General features: G+C 24.5%; 6 protein-coding genes across 6 annotated transcripts; 1 reads left to right on the top strand and 5 right to left on the bottom strand.

Moving 5' to 3' along the window:
- Positions 1-296: 296 nt before the first annotated feature.
- PCHAS_0905800 (succinyl-CoA synthetase alpha subunit, putative) lies at positions 297-1,595 on the bottom strand (the record flags this gene model as incomplete). Its single annotated transcript, XM_016798038.1, has 3 exons — positions 297-1,163; positions 1,261-1,341; positions 1,554-1,595. The coding sequence occupies 3 exons, from the start codon at positions 1,593-1,595 to the stop codon at positions 297-299; spliced, it is 990 nt and encodes a 329-aa protein (XP_016655298.1).
- A 1,371-nt stretch (positions 1,596-2,966) lies between these two features.
- PCHAS_0905700 (casein kinase 2, alpha subunit, putative) lies at positions 2,967-3,974 on the bottom strand (the record flags this gene model as incomplete). The annotated part of the gene is made up of 1 exon (XM_016798037.1): positions 2,967-3,974. The coding sequence occupies one exon, from the start codon at positions 3,972-3,974 to the stop codon at positions 2,967-2,969; it is 1,008 nt and encodes a 335-aa protein (XP_016655297.1).
- A 1,906-nt stretch (positions 3,975-5,880) lies between these two features.
- On the bottom strand, positions 5,881-6,378 carry PCHAS_0905600 (D-tyrosyl-tRNA(Tyr) deacylase, putative; the record flags this gene model as incomplete). The annotated part of the gene is made up of 1 exon (XM_739002.1): positions 5,881-6,378. The coding sequence occupies one exon, from the start codon at positions 6,376-6,378 to the stop codon at positions 5,881-5,883; it is 498 nt and encodes a 165-aa protein (XP_744095.1).
- Positions 6,379-6,977: 599 nt separating this feature from the next.
- PCHAS_0905500 (conserved Plasmodium protein, unknown function) lies at positions 6,978-9,596 on the bottom strand (the record flags this gene model as incomplete). The annotated part of the gene is made up of 3 exons (XM_016798036.1): positions 6,978-7,049; positions 7,178-7,205; positions 7,330-9,596. The coding sequence occupies 3 exons, from the start codon at positions 9,594-9,596 to the stop codon at positions 6,978-6,980; spliced, it is 2,367 nt and encodes a 788-aa protein (XP_016655296.1).
- A 1,948-nt stretch (positions 9,597-11,544) lies between these two features.
- PCHAS_0905400 (IWS1-like protein, putative) lies at positions 11,545-13,065 on the bottom strand (the record flags this gene model as incomplete). The annotated part of the gene is made up of 1 exon (XM_735055.2): positions 11,545-13,065. One exon carries the CDS (start codon positions 13,063-13,065, stop codon positions 11,545-11,547), a length of 1,521 nt encoding a protein of 506 aa, XP_740148.2.
- Positions 13,066-15,504: 2,439 nt separating this feature from the next.
- On the top strand, positions 15,505-20,418 carry PCHAS_0905300 (mechanosensitive ion channel protein, putative; the record flags this gene model as incomplete). Its single annotated transcript, XM_736086.2, has 1 exon — positions 15,505-20,418. One exon carries the CDS (start codon positions 15,505-15,507, stop codon positions 20,416-20,418), a length of 4,914 nt encoding a protein of 1,637 aa, XP_741179.2.
- Positions 20,419-20,692: the final 274 nt, after the last annotated feature.

Genomic DNA, 20,692 nt, shown 5'->3' with positions numbered 1-20,692 from the left:
AAAAAAAACAGCACATTGTTTATGTTCACTAACTTTTATGTGCTTATACATTAATGCAAGGACTAATCCTAACATAACTATTTAGGTCAAATAAAAATAAACTATTTCATTTTTATATGGAATAGTCATTCATGAACTTTGCTTATATGTAGGGTGTAATAGAAAATATTACAATAATTTTAAAAAGCAAATCGAATGTTACTACATCTTTGGAAATGCACAAATGAGCGAGGGAACCATTATGAATATGCAAAGGTATATCGCGATTTTTATTTTATTTTTTGATTTTGCATGATTTATATTATATCTTTCATGACACTATATATTTCTTCACCGATTTTAGTAGGATTAATAACAACATGAACACCTGCATTTCTTAAAGCTTCAATTTTTCCATCAGCTGTTCCTTTACCTCCACTAATCAATGCACCAGCATGACCCATGCGCTTTCCTGGAGGGGCACATCTACCAGCTATAAATGCAAATATGTTTTTTTTTTTTTTTTTTTTTTCTGGATCATCAACATTATTTTCTATTAGCCATTCCGCTACTTGTTCTTCTGCATTACCTCCAATTTCACCAATTAGTAATATGCATTTTGTTTCATCATCTTCTAAAAACAATTTAAGACAGTCAATAAAATTTGTACCATGAAATGGGTCCCCTCCTATACCTATGCAAGTAGATTGACCTAAGCCAACTTTTGTTGTTTGATTTACTCCTTCATATGTTAATGTACCACTTCTACTTACAATACCTACACAACCCTTTTTATGAATATGTGATGGTAAAATTCCAATTTTTGATTCACCGGGTTTTATAATACCTGGGCAATTAGGGCCTATTAATCTACTTTTATTTGACATATTTAAACATGCTTTTACTTCTAGCATATCATGTTGACATATACCTTCTGTTATACAAACAATTAATGGTATTTCAGCTTCAATAGATTCAATAATTGCATTTTTCGCATGTTGATGTGGTACATAAATAACGGATGCATAACAGTTCGTTTTTTCTTTAGCTTCAAGAACAGATCCAAAAACAGGCAGTGTATATTTGTTATCAATGCTTGTCCATGTACTTCCCTTCTTTGATGGATTGACACCACCAACCATCTTCGTTCCATATTTTAGGGCCTCTGTAGTGTGAAAACTACCCTGAAAAAGTGAAAAATATTGTTTACTAACTATAGTCATAATAAAGCTAAAGAATAATACAACTATATGGCATCAATTGTACAAATCAGAATCTTACTTGTTTCCCTGTAAGGCCTTGGCATATTACTGTTGTGTTTTTATCAATAAACACTTTGCTGGTAGCAGAATAATTTCGTCCCTATAAAATGTTTACAAACAAAATGGAAATATTATCATATATATATTCCATTATTTGTGATAACTGAAAATGTTATGCATAAGGATACATTGTGTGTGCATACAACATTACGTTGGTCAAATATCATTTCATAATATAACTATTATAGTGTAAAACTTTTCTTAATTTTCATTTAAAATATTTATAAAATAGTGTATACATATTTTTATTACCTTTAAAGGGAAACACAAATTTTTGATATTAGAATATTTCATTTATTTAACTTTATGAGAAGAAAGGATAGGAGCATTTTTAATTACTGTGTGTTTTTCACTTTACATATAAAAAAATATAAAATAATATGGGAAACAATAAATAACTTATAAATAAAAAAAAAATCAAATAAAGATTTGACTAAGTATCAAAACATGGAAATGAAAAATATTGCAAATGATCTAGGCATATTTTTTTTTATTTTGATGCTTAACAAAAGCGAACATATATATTATTGTACGCATATATGGATTTCCCTGCACATATAAATTTTAAAATAAATATTCCTATGATTTATTAAAGTTGGAAAATAAGTACCTGGCAAAGCTACAATGTCATATTATACATAGCCATACGATGAATGCATATTTTTTATTCATTCAAGTATATATATTTGAAAAAATAAAAAGCTTTTAAACCTTTTATCAATTTTCTTATTATTCAAGTCTTCATAAAATTAATCTTTTTACATATAAAGAAGTGAAAGTAAATATAAATACACATGTATAAATCACACTATTACATACAAACGCTTTAATTTGGCATCCTTAATAATTTTTTTAAACATCTTTCGAATACTCTTAAAAAGTGTTAATCCTCCAATTTGATAACAAAATAATTATTCGAGAATTATGCTCTACCGCTTTGTTACATTTTAATGGATACCCTATCTATGATTATAAAAATAATTTTTTTTAATAAAATTTCTTATTTTTATAAATTTAAGCAAATGATAGACAAATCAGAATTTATATATTACAAGTGTGTGTATATATGTAACTATTACTACTAGAGGAACGACAATTCGGTATGCCTGATTATTTCTTGATATAATTATAAGAAATGTGTGTATACATATTGATATGCATTATTTGCATGAGCTCGCACCAACTTAACAATAAGTAAAATAAAAAAGAAGGGTTGCTTAGAAAAAACAAGCATACATACAGACTTGTTGTGTACCCATACTATATGCTATATATGTGTAATCTTGTTTAATTAATTAAGTTTATGGATAAAAGGGACGAGTAAAAAAAAAAAATAAATAAAATCATAATGGGTATATATTCCCAAAGGGAATAATAATTACAGTGCGTATATTTTAATATACCAAAACATACGCATAAAAATAACTGTGTGGATAGGAATATAAATAAACAATATTTTTAATTTACTTTATGTAAACTAATTTACACAAATGTGGATAAACATATTGGTAAAATGGAATATATATCCTTAGATCGTTCTATGTAAAAAATGTATTGCATCCATAAACATAAGGAATCCAAGTAAGAGACAATGGATATATATATAGCATGTAGTAGCACACTTGTGTGAGATATAAATAGTTTTAAATTAATTAATATTCGAATTTATGATTCTTCACGTACATCCTTAAAGTATGGATGTTCCATAGCCTCTTTAGGAGCTATTCTTTTTGCGTGATCATAAATAAGCATTTTATCTATAAGATCTATAACTTCATCTTTGGCTATATCCATATTTGATTGGTTTAAAAAATGTGACCATGGTTTTCTTTCATATTCTCCTAATATATTTAAATAATGTGGTTTTAATTTAATATTGTATTTTTTTAAATATGCATGTAAATCTTCTGTACCTAAAACTTTGGCTATTTTAACTAATTGATCATAATTATCATGTCCACAAAAAAAGGGTTCTTTTTTAAAAATCATACCAGCTAACATACAACCAAGACTCCATATATCTAAAGAATAATCATATAATTGTAAATCTATTAAAAGTTCTGGTCCTTTATAATATCTACTAGCTACTCTAACATTATATTCTTGTCCTGGATGATAAAATTCAGCAAGTCCCCAATCTATTAATCTGATTTGTTTATTTTCATGATCAATCATAATATTATGAGGTTTAACATCTCTATGCATTATACCTTGACTATGACAATAATCAAGAGCCTTTAGAATTTGATATATATAATAACGTATATCTTTATCAGTAAATTTAGGATATAATGTTTTAAAATCTATATTATTGATATATTCAAAAATTAAAGATGGGGTTTTTGTTACTGGATCTTTTACAATATCTAATAGTTTTATAATATTAGGTCCACCATGTAAATTTTGTAATATTTTTATTTCTCTTTTGATTTTTTTTTTTTTCACAGGTTTTAATACTTTGATTGCACATAGCCTATTATATTCAGTATCATATCCATTAAACACTTCACTATATTTTCCTCGTCCAACTTTTTTTAAAATTTCATATCTATTAGGTTTATTCCATTGTAGTTCTAAGTTGTCATAATCATAATATTCTTTAGGTTTATGAATATTGGCATCCGCATAAAATTTAGGTATGTATATTCGTTTGTTTATTGGGTTTGTAGTCATTATTCCTCTATTTCGTATTAAAATATGTTTAATTAAAATGGTGTAAGCAAAGGAAAAACAATAACACAGTTGGAAAACTTAGGTTGTTTACTCAATTGTGTTCCAGTTGTTAAAATTTACATACACATATATATATGGTATTTGGGTCATAAGCCTGTTATTTTTTTTCAATATATTTGACTTCGCTAGATTGTACATATACATATATATCTAATTACTTTCAAAGCACTAATTAAACGAGCTTAAATTTGTGCTTATATCAAATAGTTAAAAATTGTGTACTATATCAAATATTAAAAATTATGTGCCTTTTTAATTCAATCCATGTAAACATATTCAAATATGTATATTGTAAAGGTAATGGAAACAGATTGTAAAAAAAAAATTTAGAAATTTTTGTTTAATTAAAAAACATGCATAGGATATAATTTATTTCTAAGCATAAATATTAACACAATAAAATATGTATAATCTTCTTAATGATATATTTTTTCTTGAATTTTAAAAACTATATAGAGAAAATGAAAAAATAAGTTTTTAATAAATATAAATTAACTGGTTCTTATGAAAAATCCATAATGCATACATATTTATATGGATGTATGCTTTTTGTTTTATCTTATATTTACGTAATATATGATAATAAAACAATTATAAAAATATATTAAGATATATGCTTATTAAAAAAGAAAAAAAAAAAACACTATCACAATTTGATATATATTATGGATCCACATGAAAATTATCTTAAGTATTCTTATCATATATAATTTATAATATATATAATGTAAGTATATACAAATTAAATTTACTGCCTATACCAAAATATATATACGGGTGTTTTATTTTTTTACGTATATTATTTCAAAAAAGGTATATATATAATATGCAGTAGGTATAATTTTTTTAAATATAAATAAAATAATAGCACAGTAAGACTAATATATTACCATGGCTTAGTATAAAATTTTTTTTTTTTTTGCCGTAAAGCACAGTTAAGAATAATATAATATTTTATACCATTGTAGCTTTATCGGCACCCGCTACTTTACCTTCTATATTTGTAAATTTCGTTTGTACATGTTTAGTAAAAACTTACAAATTTATCAATTTAATAAAAAACAAATAATTTGAAAAGTCAAGCAAGACTAAGCTCTTTTGAAAATTGTGGAAAAAATATGAACATGTCATGAAAAAAAATCATTTTATATGTCCTAGGTTTGCAGTCATTTGGCTATTTGTGACATACCAATTTTCCTTTTTATTATTTTTATTTACAATTTAAATTATTACTAATTTTATAAATTTGTATAAAATATTTGAACAAAACGAAGGATAAGAAAATGGTAAAATTATCTTACGTGTTAAAGAAAGGAAAATATAGATTTTTTTAAAATTAATGTGTATATAGAGAATTAAAGGTAATTTAAAGTTCATCAAAAATTATATATAATGGGCAACTTACATTTATTTAGCCTCATATAAATAGTACATATATATATTCAGTAGTGATAAAGGAAAATATATTATTTATATTTTATTAATTTCCCTTTGGTTACTTTTTAAAATGTTTTACAAATAAAAATTTCCATGTTTTTTAAATAAGGTTATGTATATGTCCATACGCAAGCATAAATGAAATAAAATATTCAATGATAAAAAAATTATAAATAAGTATGCAGTTTTTTATATAAATTTAATAAAAAATACATGATGGTATTGAACAAATAATATTTATGTTACAAAAAAATATGCACACACTTGTGCAGGTATATTATGCATAAGTATGTATGTAACTTGACAGTTAGTAAAACACATTTGCTTGGGCATACGGATATAACACACGCACATATATATATGCCCCTTCTACATATTAATGATGCTTTGTTTTCCCATTTTGGGTGACCTAGTTACGATCCAAATTAACATCATGGCTGTCAACAATAATTGAAACAGGACCATCATTAATCGTTTCAATATGCATGTAACATCCAAATTTCCCTGTTTGAATTTTATCTTTTTTATATTCTTTTATAAATTCATTAACAATTTTATTAAACATAATTAGAGCATCATTTGGTTCTTTAGCCAAATGAAAGTCTGGTTTGTTACCTTTTTTTGTATTAGCAAAGAGAGTAAATTGTGAAACAAGCATTAATTCATAATCCATATCTTTTACACTTTTATCCCATGTTTTATTATCATTTGACCATAATCGTAATCCTAAACATTTTCTAATTATATACAATGCATCATTCCATGTATCATTTTTATGAATTCCAATAAAACAAATTAACCCTTGTTTTATTTTACTAAAAACTTCTAATTCGTTTTCGCTTCCTTTGGCTTGTTCTTTATTCACACTTAACACCACACCCTTTACTCGTTGAATAATGACTCTCATTTTGTTTATACATATCCACTTGTAGTATATATGGTATGAGCTTACTGGTTTTATTTTGTGCAGCTTGCACTTAGTAATTTCCCTTTGTGGGCTTATGCTTTAAACAATATTAACCACAATATATTATATAGAAATGTATACTCTAAAAGTATAGTTTATAATTTTCATTTGTGGGAAAATTTGATAATTGTGTTATAATAAATTATATTTTTTTAAAAATTTAGAAAAAATTAAAGCAATAAAATTCTATAAAAACAGTGGCACAAAATTATATAAAAGAAAAAACCAAAAAGAGAAATCTATAAACACAAAAAAAATTATCCTGACATTGCTAATGGGTTGAATAAAAAAAATTTTTTAATATGAAAAAAAAAATGCAACTTTTTTTGATTTTCATAAAAAAACACAACATATATTACAAAATGAATAAGAAACATGATAAAATATAGACCAATAAAATAATCCGAAAATTTGGAAATATATTAGAAATTATATACATATTTTGTACATATAATTTAAGCATAAAAAATTTATTTTATAATAATGTGTAGTTAGATAATTCATTTTTTTTTGTATGTTAAATTGTGTTCATTTTCATTTTATTTTGTTTCCTTTTTCTTATTCTTTTTCCCCTTGTTTCGCTTGTTTCCAGTATTTTGTCCTTTATTCTCCTACAATAAAAAAAGAAAAATAAAGAAATATTATGAACATTTTTGTGTCTTAAATTGAGAAAGATTCATACAATAGAGACAAACAAAAGAAACTTCTGAATGTGTTTTCAAAAAGTTAGTGCTCCTACATTTTCGGTCTTTAAGGCAATGTTTGTTCTGCAAAAAAAAAATATGAATATGTGATTATATGGAATATGACTGTATTTTGCATTAAGGTATGATAAACAAAATGCACTTATAAATAGGCATACATATTTACAGACATATATATGTACTATACTTTTTTAGTCTGATTTTTTTTGTGGGAATGTTATATATTTGTATATCCCTTAAGAATTGTGGAAATGGGGATCGAGTTATTTGTATATTTGCTTTTTTCAATATCTTAGTATAACAATATGGATTTAAATTATTTTCATAAGTATTTACATATTTAAAATAATAATAATCATCATGTAAGTTATTATTTTTTGTATATACTTTCTGTTCTTTATATATTTGGTCTTTTTTATTTATTAACATCTTATTTAATTTTTCATAATATTCATTGTGCTTAATTATTAGTTGTTTGTTTTCAAAAGAGTGAATATCATAATTGATAATTATGTTTTCCTTTTCTCCACAATTTATGCCCACATTATCAATTTGGGTGTCATCATACTTTGTACTTTTGGTGAGTTGATTCGAATTTATTTTAGCTAGTTCAGCATCTGTCATAATATTATTATCTTCACACAAAATACCATTTTCATCAGTCCCTAAAATATTTTGAGTTTCAATAGGGCTTATATTACTGGGTATGTTTTCAACTCTCTTTATTTCTTCACATGCTATCGAATTATTGTCATCACCTTGGTTTATATAGGGAGTGCCCATTTTTTCTTGACACCAATCTTTGTCTTCCTCTTTAATGCTACAATTGGATGTATTTATGTCTTTATGTTCATATTCTTGGTATTCATAAGGTGTAATAATATTTTCTGACAATTCAGGTTCATTACTTTTGTGCATACTATGATTTACACTTATATTATCGAGCTCCTGTTCATGCTCACCCATTTTAGAGACACAATTTTCTTCATTTCTCTCTTTTACCTGATCTTTATTATTATAAGTATTCATAGAATATATTTCATTGTGATTTTCTCCATCCTTAAATCCATTTGAATGCATACCATTTTCATCTTTTAAAGTATGATCATTTGTATTTTCTTGAGGGCATGCAATTGTATTGCTTGTTCTGCTATTGTTATCATTGCTACAGATTAAATCATGTTTTATATTTTCATCAATGTTACAACTCTTTGATAATAAACTATTAGAATCGTAGCCTTTTAATGAGTAGCAGTTACTTAAATTATCGACATGTTTACTATTCATTTCACTTTCGTTTATTTCTTTATATAAAATGTTTTCACCCATGGAATTGTTGGAAATTATTTTATTTTCATTGAACTCATTCGGTATGCTTGATCCATTTTGTCTAGGTCCTTCATTGCAGATTTGTTCACTAATTGTTTCTAAGCTATTTGCTCTTTCGGAAACGAATTCATCTTGACTACTACTATTATATCCATCACTATCATGTGTATAATCAGAACTTTCATTTGTTTCCTTATATGGGTACTCAAAGATAGAGTCATCAAACTTATGATCACTAATGATTGCTTCGTTTTCTACAGAACAATCTGATGTTTCATTTTGGCTACTATTTGAAAGGGGTTTATCATTTACTTTACTAAGATGTACATACGTACTATTTTTCTTTTTTTTATTAGTTTTATTTTCAATCTCATTTTGTATTTCATCTTCTTTACCCTTTAATGGTTGTTCATTATTTAATATGCTATTTAATATATTACATTTTTTATCATAATTATTATTTTTTATGAATGTATGCACATCATCTCTTTCTTTGCATACATCATTTTTATTCAAATTTGAATTTAATTTATAAATATGTGAAACAATATATTCCATTGGTGGTATAAAAAAAAAAGAGGGCTCATTAAAACTGAGATTTTTGTTTATTTCTTCATCCAAGCATTTATCATTCGTACCAGTATAAGCATTGCTTTGGTCTTCTTCATCATTTTGTGATTTTATAAATATATTTTTTATGTTATTATAACTTTTGTGGCATATATTTCCACATATGTCTATAATTAAATCTTCAATATCTGAAAACTCTGAATTTTCAAGATGATATTCTTTATCATTTTCTATAAAGGATATTAAATCATTATATACATAACTTAAAAATAACAAATATTCTTCATTATCATTTATTTCTTTTTTATAATTTTTTATTTCCTCTTTTCTTTTCTCAATATCTATAATATTTATGTCTTTTTTTGTTATGGTTTTGTTTTTTCCTATGTCATTATAATTGTTTCTTTTAAAAATGTTAAAAAATCCATTTTTGTTGAATATATTTTTATATACATAGTCTATAACTACTTGGTCCTTACTTTTTTTTTTTGTATCACACATCTCTTTATTTTCTACATTATCTTTTATTAGCTGATTTTTCATTTTTGCTCTCATTGGTATTTTTATAGGTATCACCGTTTTGTTTGGGCTTTTTAATTCGTATATTTTTATTTTTGTATATAAAAAAAATTATTTTTGTGGTAAAAATTTGTACATTTGTGTATAATACATATGCATACTTATATATAGTTATAAAAAAATTATAAGGTTCTTTAATTTTTAGTTTACATTAATCATAGTTTACTTTTTTGCGAAATTGCAATATCTAATTATTTGTTTTGTTTTTATTTTTATTTTATTTTTTTTTTTTTTTGATAGCTAGCTTTTTTCCTCTTTTTTAATTATTCGCATAGCTATGTGTGTAGAAATATATGCAACTATCTGTAAACGCATATATGTCTACTTTATTCTAATATTAAGATACGAAATGATGTTGTAAATAATTTAAAAACAAATAAACGAGTATTAATCTGTTTTACTATTTTGTTTTCCTGTGTGTAGACACTTGGGAATGATGTATTATTTAGACAAAAACAGTAAGCATATAAATATTCAATAAAATTAATTAATTAAAAAATGTATAAATATATATTCAAATTATGATTGAATTCAAATAGGTACATATGCATCACTATATGCAGAAATGTATGAGCTTAGAAAGAGTTGAACTTTCAACAGAATGAAAATATTATATTGTTTAAGTATTTATCCAATTGCTCTTAAACAACAACACCACAAAAAATATAATAAATATAGATATACAGTTATATATAGACTTTCATATATATATGTGTCTTTACACATAATATTTAAAAAAATAATATATAATAACTGATTTTAAAAACAAATCTTAAAGATTGTTTTTAAAAAAGAAGTTAATTTGGCAACATTTTTATAGAAGTCCTTATATTATTATGCTTTCCGATTTGGCTGGCACATATTTATATAATGCACAATAGGTGCACATAAAATTGTAACCATATAATTATTTTGAATGCATGTTTATAAATTTCTAAACATCACAAAAATATGTTGGATGTAGAAAAATATGAAGACATGTGTGCAAATTCCACGAAAATGTAGACATGTTGTAAATAGTGTATATATGTGTCTTTCGTTGTATAAAATTTTAACTAATATAATTTGTTTGCCACATATTTTGGTTTTCATTTATTTTATATTTAATGAATTATTTTTAACTTTGAATTTTTTACTTTTCTACAAAGTATTGAACGTATTATGAGATCCTCATACATAGGATACATGAAAGAATTTATTAAATGTGAAACAATTATTTTAAAAAAGAATGCGAAATTACGCTATTTTGTTATAATATTTTATATAGTAACGGATAAACGGCATTACGGTAAAAATATGTATGTATATACACACTTGCACACATGTCCACACAAAAAATAACAGAGGGCAAAAAGTCGAAAAACTACGCCAATAAACCATTTCTATATTCTTTCTATAAAATGTAAATTAATTCTACATGTTTATTAAAAAAATATATTACACAGGAATATGGTTATTAGGTAGTTTATCATATAAATATTTTCAAAGGATAAATTAAAAAAAAATACAAATAATAAATATACTATAATGAATAAAAATTGTTACAAAACTAAGAATTATAAAAATAATAATATTTTGTGATAAAATACTTATTTATATAATCTTTATTTTTTAAAAATCCATAAAAGAATTTTATTGCTCCATTATAGAATACACACCATTTTGAAGATATGCACTATATATCTAATGATGTGTTTAAACAAAAAAAAATTTTAAATTAAAAAAATAAAAATAAAATACCATAATGTAGTAATAAAAAAGCAATATAATAAGTAGTGATATAATAAAGATATTAAATTATTATTTTGATTGATCATGTGTATGTTAGCATAACCATTGGTACTTCATCACCATTAACTATTAAATTATCAAATTGGAGTATTATTATTTAACTAATTTTCAGCCCATTTTGAAGCTAAAAATGTTATGGGGCAGCTGCTACTCCCTTTCCTTCTATTGAGACTTTTTGTGATTTTGTTACTCGTTTTAGTAGTCTCATATTATCAGCTAGTTTTTTAATTCTGCTTTTTGGCAAAACCTTTTTATTAATATCGGGTATGGAAGATGGGACATTAATTAAAAATGAACATTCACTGTTATAAGGTATAGAAGCATGTCTTTTCATTTCATTTTGTTCTTCCTCTTTTTCTATAGATATAGAATCAGGTATTAATGTTTTCGCTTTTTCAAGTATTTTTTTATGATATTCAGGATTTTCAATTATTCGTTTTTGTCTTTCTTTTGCGAATTGTTTATAATTTGAATTTATTCCTATAATTGGTCCCATCCAATTTTGTAGAATATTTCTAATCATATTTTTATTTTCACTTGTTTCATCTTTATGGGTATGTAAAAATGTCATTATCTTTCCCAGTTGGCTACCTCTTAATGATTTAATTGTTATTGGTAATTGTTGTATAACTTTTAATAAATTCGTTCTTATAGTAAAATTTGGAAGAGTATTGTTTGGTAATGGCATTAACCATAAAGCCAAAACATGATATATATTTAATTTCATAAAAAATGGTTTCCATTTAGGTTTTGTTAATATTTTACAAACTTCATCAATTATTTGAAGTTTAGCTGTTGCAGGTTTTTTTTCTTTCACATTTTGTATATCTTGTTCATGCATTAAAATCATTTGATTTAAAACATTTTCACAATATTGTAATCCATCATCTTCCGATATTTTTTGAACTTTTTTTCTTTTGGATTTTAAACTTTCTAATATTTCATCAAAATGTGTTCTTTTCTTTTTTTCGGATTTACTCATATCTATAGTATCATCACCATTCTCTGCATCATATTCGACAATACCAAGCTCATTACGCATTCTTTTATTTGATTTATTTTTTGTTACATTATCATTAATTAAATCTTCATCTTCAAAATCGTCAAAGTTATCAGAATCTTCTTCACTCTCTTCTCCTTCTTCAGCTTCATTATATATTAATTCGCTTTTTTTTGATTTTGATAATTTTTTTTTTTTTTTTTTCAATTTGTCATTTTTCTGTAACTTGATATGCTCGTTATTTTCTTCGTCAGCACTCTCATCGTCATCTCCAAAAATGTTATCCTTATCCTGAACGTCACTTTTATTCTGTTCCTCCGGTTTATTTTGTTCGGTATTTTCACCATTATTTTCATCATTATTTTCATCATTACTTTCATCGTTACTTAACTTTTTCAGCTTGTTACTCTTTTTTCGTTTTTTTCTGATTTTGTTGCTGTCATTCAAATTTTCTTGATCCTCCTCACCATCATTTTCTTTCCTCGAATTTGAGCTCTCATTGGTTTTCCTTTTTTTCTTCGAAGGCGATTTCATCATAGCCTTCATTTTTTTTTTAAAGCTCTCGACATTATTTTCTTCTGATGGATTTTTTTCATCAAACAGACTTTCGTTATTTAATGGTTCCTCTATATCTTTGTTATCGTTTGCCTCCATTATGTTTTATATAGTTTTATCTCTTATTAAATGGGATATGTAAAATGTATGCCCGTATATATAGATAAATTAATCTACTTACTATCTATGTATTTATCTATATTTTATTAAAAATAATTCATAAATCTGTTCATAATAATACATTTCATTATTTTGTACAATTTTGTGGATGCTGGAAATTGGACTTTTCCGGCTATGAAATTCGGACTTCTATATTTATTTGCTTATTTGTATATACCCTTTTTATGGAATTATGAATTCCTAAAAATACTTTTTTTCCAATTTATTTATTCCTTTAAAAATGGATTATTTAACAGTGCATATGATCTTGTGTTTTGAAAATTTTTTATATGAATTATTATTATTGCTATTATATACAATTATTATTACTATATTATAATTTTGTTATCTTAAAGCTAAACATGAAGTTGTATATTAAATATATGCAAAAAAACAAATATTATGTTAAATATTTTTTTTTAATTATAATAACATTATTGATAAAAAAAAAAATAAATTTTCACATATATATATGTGCTAATTATAAGTTAAAAAAATAAACATATACTAAAAAAATATCATTCCTATTTAAAAAATATTTTTTTTTTTTTTCTTAATCTGGTAATAAAATTTAGTGTATATTGCAGGTGGTAAAAAAAAATGGATTAGCATAATATTATGCATAATTTTACGAAACAAAACAATTTGATTTATATGTTTTTAATTTTTTTTTGTTCTTTTTCTACAATTTAAATATCATTTAATCCTTTATGATAAACTAGACAAGCATATAAGGTTATGTAAATATGTGCGGCATATAATATGTAGGTTTCTTAAAATACATTTTACAAGAGTATAAAAATTATAATGGTTCATACAAAAGAAAAAAATATATTATGAATATTATGGTATTTATAAGGAATGCTATTCGAGAATTTAAGTTTTATTCAATTTTTGTTTTGTAGGGAGAAAATAAAAAAAATTATTTAACTGTAAGTTTTTTAAAATAATTAAGAGAATTTATAAGCAAATATGGCTGTTGTACACGCTTTAATTTTTTTTTTTTTTTTTTTTTTTTTTTGTAACAGTTAAATATATGACGAGCTTATAAAAATATGTGTAATAGTGTCTTACAGTTTTATGCAATATTTTTTTGTATTTTTTGTTTTTATTTTACATTTCTACACTTTAAAAGTGGTGATATATTTTTTTTAAGGAACAATTTCTTATAATTTGAATATTTTAAAATGAAAATAAATATATGCAGCACAAGCATTTAATTGTTTTTTTTGTTTGTGTGTTTGCCTGCTTGTTTGCCTGCTTGTTTGCTTGCTTGTTTGTTTGCTTGTTTTTTTTGTTGGTGAGGAGTACCAATATGAAATGAATATATTTTTGCGAAAATCATATGTTGTTAAACCGTTTGTTTAGACATTTTTTTTAATTAATTATTTACTGTGTTGGCTATTTCTCTATAGCTATATATATATTTTTATTAAAAAAAATAATTATATTTTTGCTTTTGTGGTATTAATTTTGAAAATTAATACGTAATATTTGATGAAATGTTACATTTTTTATATTATACATGTATAATAGAAATTTAATTTTCTATATATTTATAATATATATTATATGCATATTTATGGGGAATATGAAGACATAAGGGGGGTAAAATATGGCAGCCGCATTATGTTACTTTTCTCCTAAGGGTGAAGCATAATTGTGGCTAATATACATATATATATGTGTGTGTGTATATATATGCTTATATAAGCTTATTCTTAAGTTCGTTTATATTTAATATATTTCCGTATTTTGCATTATGTGCGCCTGAATTGTGAAGATATGGAATATTAGTAATGCATATAATTTTAGCTTAATGTCAAACTTTAAATAGGTATACTATTAAAATATTGTCATTATGTTTTTATTACTTATAAGAGAGAAAAATATCTCTTATGATAGAGAAATTAATTGTCTAATTTTTTTTGAGTGAGAGAAAGGGGGGATATTTTAATTTTTGTTAACGTTTTAAAAAGGGATTATACTAATTAAAGACGCATATATTCAAAAAGTGGAAAACTTATATATTAGGAAAGACGGTGGGAAAATAGGCATATATGCTTGTACATGCTCATACATGATTATAACTCAGAAAAGTGAATATATAGAATATAAATATATAGAATAAAATATATAGAATAAAATATATAGAATAAAATATATAGAATAAAATACATAGAATAAATATATATGAATAAGCGTATGCCCTCACAGTGCCTAATTGGTGAAGGATAATCAATTTAAAGTCCTTCCCACAGAAAAGGGAAAACATGCTCGAATAATATACACGGAAAAGGCGAATAAACGGATTATGTGCATATATTCTTTTCTGTTATGATAAAAAAAATACAATTTTGATGAAAAAGGTAAAACAAAATGAACGAACTGAAAGATGAAAACTTTAAGAGTGCTTCGAAGACAAAGTATCCGCAATCGATAATGATGGATTTGTCAAGATCGTACATGAATAGACAAGATAGGATAAATGCGCTAAATTTATATATTCAAAAATCATCGTATAATCCTCAATTTATTCAAGAGGAAGAGGAAGAAGATGATGAAACAGAAAGTGAAACATTTGGAGATATATTATTTAAAATATTTACAATTATATTTCCTAATTTGTCACCATGGATATGGTTTCTTATGCATTTTATAATGAATTTGATTATAGTGTGTATAAGTTTAAGCTCTTTATCTGAACCTAATATAGCTGATCAGATATTAGACCCAAAATATAATAGAGATTTTATATTTGGTAGTATATATTCTTGTTTTATTATATTATTTGTTAATATAGCATCTTTTTCAATAATTATGATAATTCATGCTATTATTCAAAAAGTAATTTTAGAAAAGTTATTACAACCTAGTGCATTATGTTCAGCTTTTTATAATACAGTTGATCCCGAAATCGTTTATTTATTTTGGTCAGCTGTTCAAATAATATACTGGCGTAGTAATATGATATTAAAAAATGGGCCCAATGAAAATGGAAGCTATTATATATTACGAATTTTTGGGTATAAAGATGCTGATAACCCTTTTATGTTTTCAAATGCAATACATTGGTATATAACATTCCCATTATTATTATATATAGTATTTGCTGCACGTTCATTATTTTTATCTATAATATCCTTTACATTTGAACTTGGGTTTTTGATGAATGCTCATGATTTATTAGAGAGATATTTAAGAAAATATGGTATTTTGCGTCGATTTAATATTGAATGGTTTATGTTTATTGCTGACAAACAAGAAAATATTCGAGCCCTTTTTGGTCATGAATTATATCAAGATGAAAAAGTAATAAGACAGTTAGAAACAAATGATATAAGTAAACAATTTATTCAAGATAAAGCAGAATTATTATTATTTAAAAATTTACCTCGAAATTGTACATGTTGTAAAATATCATTCAATAAAAATAAACAGAATGCTATGAAATTGTTGTTACCATCTATTTTTGAACCTAAAAATATTGCAAAATCAGAATTTTCATCTATCAAAAATTGGCTAGCTTGTCATTATGTTGTTAATACACATCCCATCCTTTTCTTATTAAATAATAGTATATCCTTAACGAATAAAGAATCAATCAAAAATGGATCTGATATATTATTTAGGCAAATTATTATGTCTTTAAAAATGTATTATCAAGAAAAAAATGACACCTATGCATTTACAGAATCCCCAATGAATATTGTATCTTTTGAAGCTATGTCATCAAATAAGAACATTCAAAGTGTAAAACTAAATAAGGAACATACTCGAGTAAAATTACCGAGTTCATTTCCTTATCAAAATAGGGACATTTTAAATAATCATAAGGTTGATTCTGATAATAGAACTCAAAAAAAAATTAACTTGGAAAATATTTTTAATGACATTGATCAAGATGCACCATTAGGGAATACATACAACAAAGAACATTCCGAAATAAGAGAAAAAAAAAGAGTTGAAAACCGAAGAACTGATAAAAGTATTAAGAGTAGTAAATTGAGAGATGAAGAAGATGATGATGATACATATGGCAGAAATGAAAGTGGTAGAAGATCTAGTGGAAGAAATAAATCAAAAGGAAAACAAAAAAGAAATAAAAGTATTAACACAAATAAAAATGCTGATATTGAAAAGGGAAATGAAAATTTTGAAGAAAACAGAAATTTTGTTGATGGTGATAAAATAGCTTCATCGCCATTATTAGAAAAAGATTCAAGGGGAAAGAAAAATAAATTAAGGGAAAATTCAATAAAATATGAACATTTACGTAAGCATTCAAAAGACGATGATCCTGAAATAAATAATAGAAATGGTACATCAAAAACATTTGGAAAGATGGAAAAATATAAAGACAGAACAATAAATTCAAGAGAATCAGCTTATGCTGATAAAATGCAACTTAATGTAGAAGAAGATGTAGAAAAACCTAAAGAAAGCATAACTGTTGAAGGAACAAAATTTAATATTTGTATTACCCCTTCATTGTCATACATACAAAATATGGAAGCAAATCAAAAAGGAAATATATCTAATGAAGCATCTATAAATGAAGATTATAATCATAGCAATAATGGAAAGAATATTTCAGGAGATGAAAGTTTAAAAGCAAATGATAAATTTGACGCAAATGTAATAACAAAAGATGAAGAGGGTTATTATCCAAATATAGAAAATTATAAAAGCATGACTGTTCAGATTAAAGATTATACTATTGATGATGTTTTAAAAAAAAAATGTACATCCGATTCGTTACACAAATGTGAAATAGGAATAAATGAAACTGATGAAGATAGAAAATATTATTCTCAATCAAAAGATAACTTTTTAAATATTGATACATTGAAAAATGATAAAGAAACTGAACGAAATGAATTAATGTTTAGTAAAGAAAAGAAATTTGGTTCGTCCTTATTTCTAAAGGAAAATAATAATTCCCAAGATAAAAACACAATGGAAAATAATTTATATAATTTAGAAAAAGAAAATAATAGTTTTGCAGCTGGTCCTAACAACAATAATGGAATGTCTCAAAAGATGCTTATTTTAAAAAAAAATATGAATGGAAATGATTTGGGAAAAAGTAGTAGACAATTAAGAAGCTCAATAAATAAAAATACATACATATATAACTCTCGTTTTTTAAATGATGATTTGAATATATTAGAAAGAAGTGATATGGGAAATGCAAAAAGATTAAAGGAAAATAAAAAGACACGTTTTTCAAGTTGTTTATGTTTAAGAAAAAATAAAAAAGAAAAATTTAGTAAAATAAAAAAGGATATATCATTAGAAATAGATGATCCATTTGTTTCGAATTTTAAAAGTCCTATGCAATTAAATATAAATGGAAATGAATTCATAACAAAAGAAATGATTGAAGTGTTTTTAAAGCCAGATGAGACAGATGAATTTATGAAAGAATTTGATTTATCTGGTCATGGAAAAATTGATATAATTATGTTTAGAACTGCAATCAAAAGAGCAATAGCATGTAGAAAAAAATTTATAAAAAGTTTAAAAGGAAAAGAAAGTATATTAAAATTAGTAAGAAGATTAATGTCAATATTAATGTCTTTTTTAGCATCTGTTGTGTTGTTATTTATATTTGGAGTTTCAGCAGATACGATTATTGTTACTGGTGCTGCTTTTATAACAGCTGTAACAGTTATACTAAGTTATATGTATACAAGTTTTATAACATCCGTTATATTTATAGCTTTTTCTAATCCATATAATATAGGAGATAGGATAAGATTAGATGGGGGTGAAGCAATGTATATTAAAAAAATAAAAACATATACTACTGAATTTGAAACAACAACAGGAAAAATTGTTATATATGAAAATTCTAAATTAAGTAATGCAAAAATATATAATGAAAGTAGATCAAAAAATGCATATATAGATATATCATTTAAAGTAGATATTAATACACCATTATTAGCATTAAAAGAATTAAGAAAAAGTTTGCAATTTTTAGTTGATAGTAGACCTAGTGATTTTTGTAAAACAAAAAATTTATATTTTGGATATTCATTACAACCTGGTCATTTCTATGAAATAAGTTTTTGGATTAAATGTGTAGAAGGATGGGGGAATTGGAGAAAAGTATTTGAATTAAGAACAGATATATATGATTTTATAATATTACAACTGAGACTATTAAGTATATCCTATAGATTACCAACACAAAAAGTTGGCTTTACTGCTCCTTTAAATGTTATAACTAATAATACAAATAATAACAATAATAATAATAGTAGTATAAATAACTCTCGAAATAAACACGGTAATTATTATTCTTCCCCTCCAAAAGACCACAAACAAGCAGTATTTGCTTCAGAAGTCAAGCATAGTCGAATATTTTATCCACCTTCCTTTGATAAGGACAATGGTAATGATCTATATGATAATAATTTATTTAGAGAAGAAAAATATCAAAACATGAACAATAATAATGATACCTTTTTATATAACAATAATAACAATGCACTTCCTCTTTGTGATGATAATATGCCCAAATATATGAACGGGGGAAATAGAAATGATTATACAACCTTAAATGAAAATAACAACAAGGATATATCGTTCATGAAGAATAATGAAAACGGGTTAGTACGTAGAAATACAATTCATAATGTTGGAAACGTTAATGAATATTTTGTAAATTCTAATAAATTTGTTAAAGCTGCAATGAATAGTTTTCCTAATAATTTCTCAACATATCAAGGCAATTTTAATATGTATACAGAAAAATATAAAAACTCAAATTTAACTGATAATACGAAAAAAAATTGTAACACAGATACGGAACTTAATATGCATGCAAGCTGCATAAATCAGGAACCTCAGGAAATGAGATTAAAAACTGGAGAGTATAGCAATACGGAAGAACACAATAAAACTCCATTTGGTGGACTAAACTCAAATGAATACCCACAAAAAACGTCTACTACATGTAACCAATTTAGTGGCATTACACAAGGATGTTATATAAATGAATTTGACAAATTTAATAATGCTTATATAGGAAATAATGGAAACAATAGGGGCAATAATTGTTTTGAAGGGATGAGTTCAAAGGGGAAATATACCGAAGAATATACAGAACAAATAAATTTTAATGAGAATGGTTACATGTCTTATGATAGTTCTTCTGGTTATGACAGTTTTGAATGTGTTAAGCATTTTTCTAATCTTCATTATAGAAATAGCGAAGAAAACAATGATAAAAAATTTAAAAAATATACAACAAAATATAGTCTTAATAAAAAAAATAAATAAGATAATGTCAAAAATGTATAGGCATGTATATATGTGAATGAACTTAAATTTTTAATTTTCAAAATACAAGATTTTCAATGGCGTAAAAAAAAAAAAGTTATTTAAATAATGTTTAACTTTCCGCCTTTGTTTGAATTAAATAATATGTCCACATGTGTCTAATTTTTGAATTCGTTTGTAATTTCATTTTTTATTTATTTTATTTGAAAATTTTATGAAAATTGTGTTTATTTTTAAATTATTTTCACTCCTATTTTAATCACAAATATGCATG

Source organism: Plasmodium chabaudi (genome assembly GCF_900002335.3).
Source record: "Plasmodium chabaudi chabaudi strain AS genome assembly, chromosome: 9".
In the NCBI taxonomy this organism is placed as follows: Eukaryota; Apicomplexa; class Aconoidasida; order Haemosporida; family Plasmodiidae; genus Plasmodium; species Plasmodium chabaudi.
This window is presented reverse-complemented; position numbering and strand designations above follow the sequence as displayed.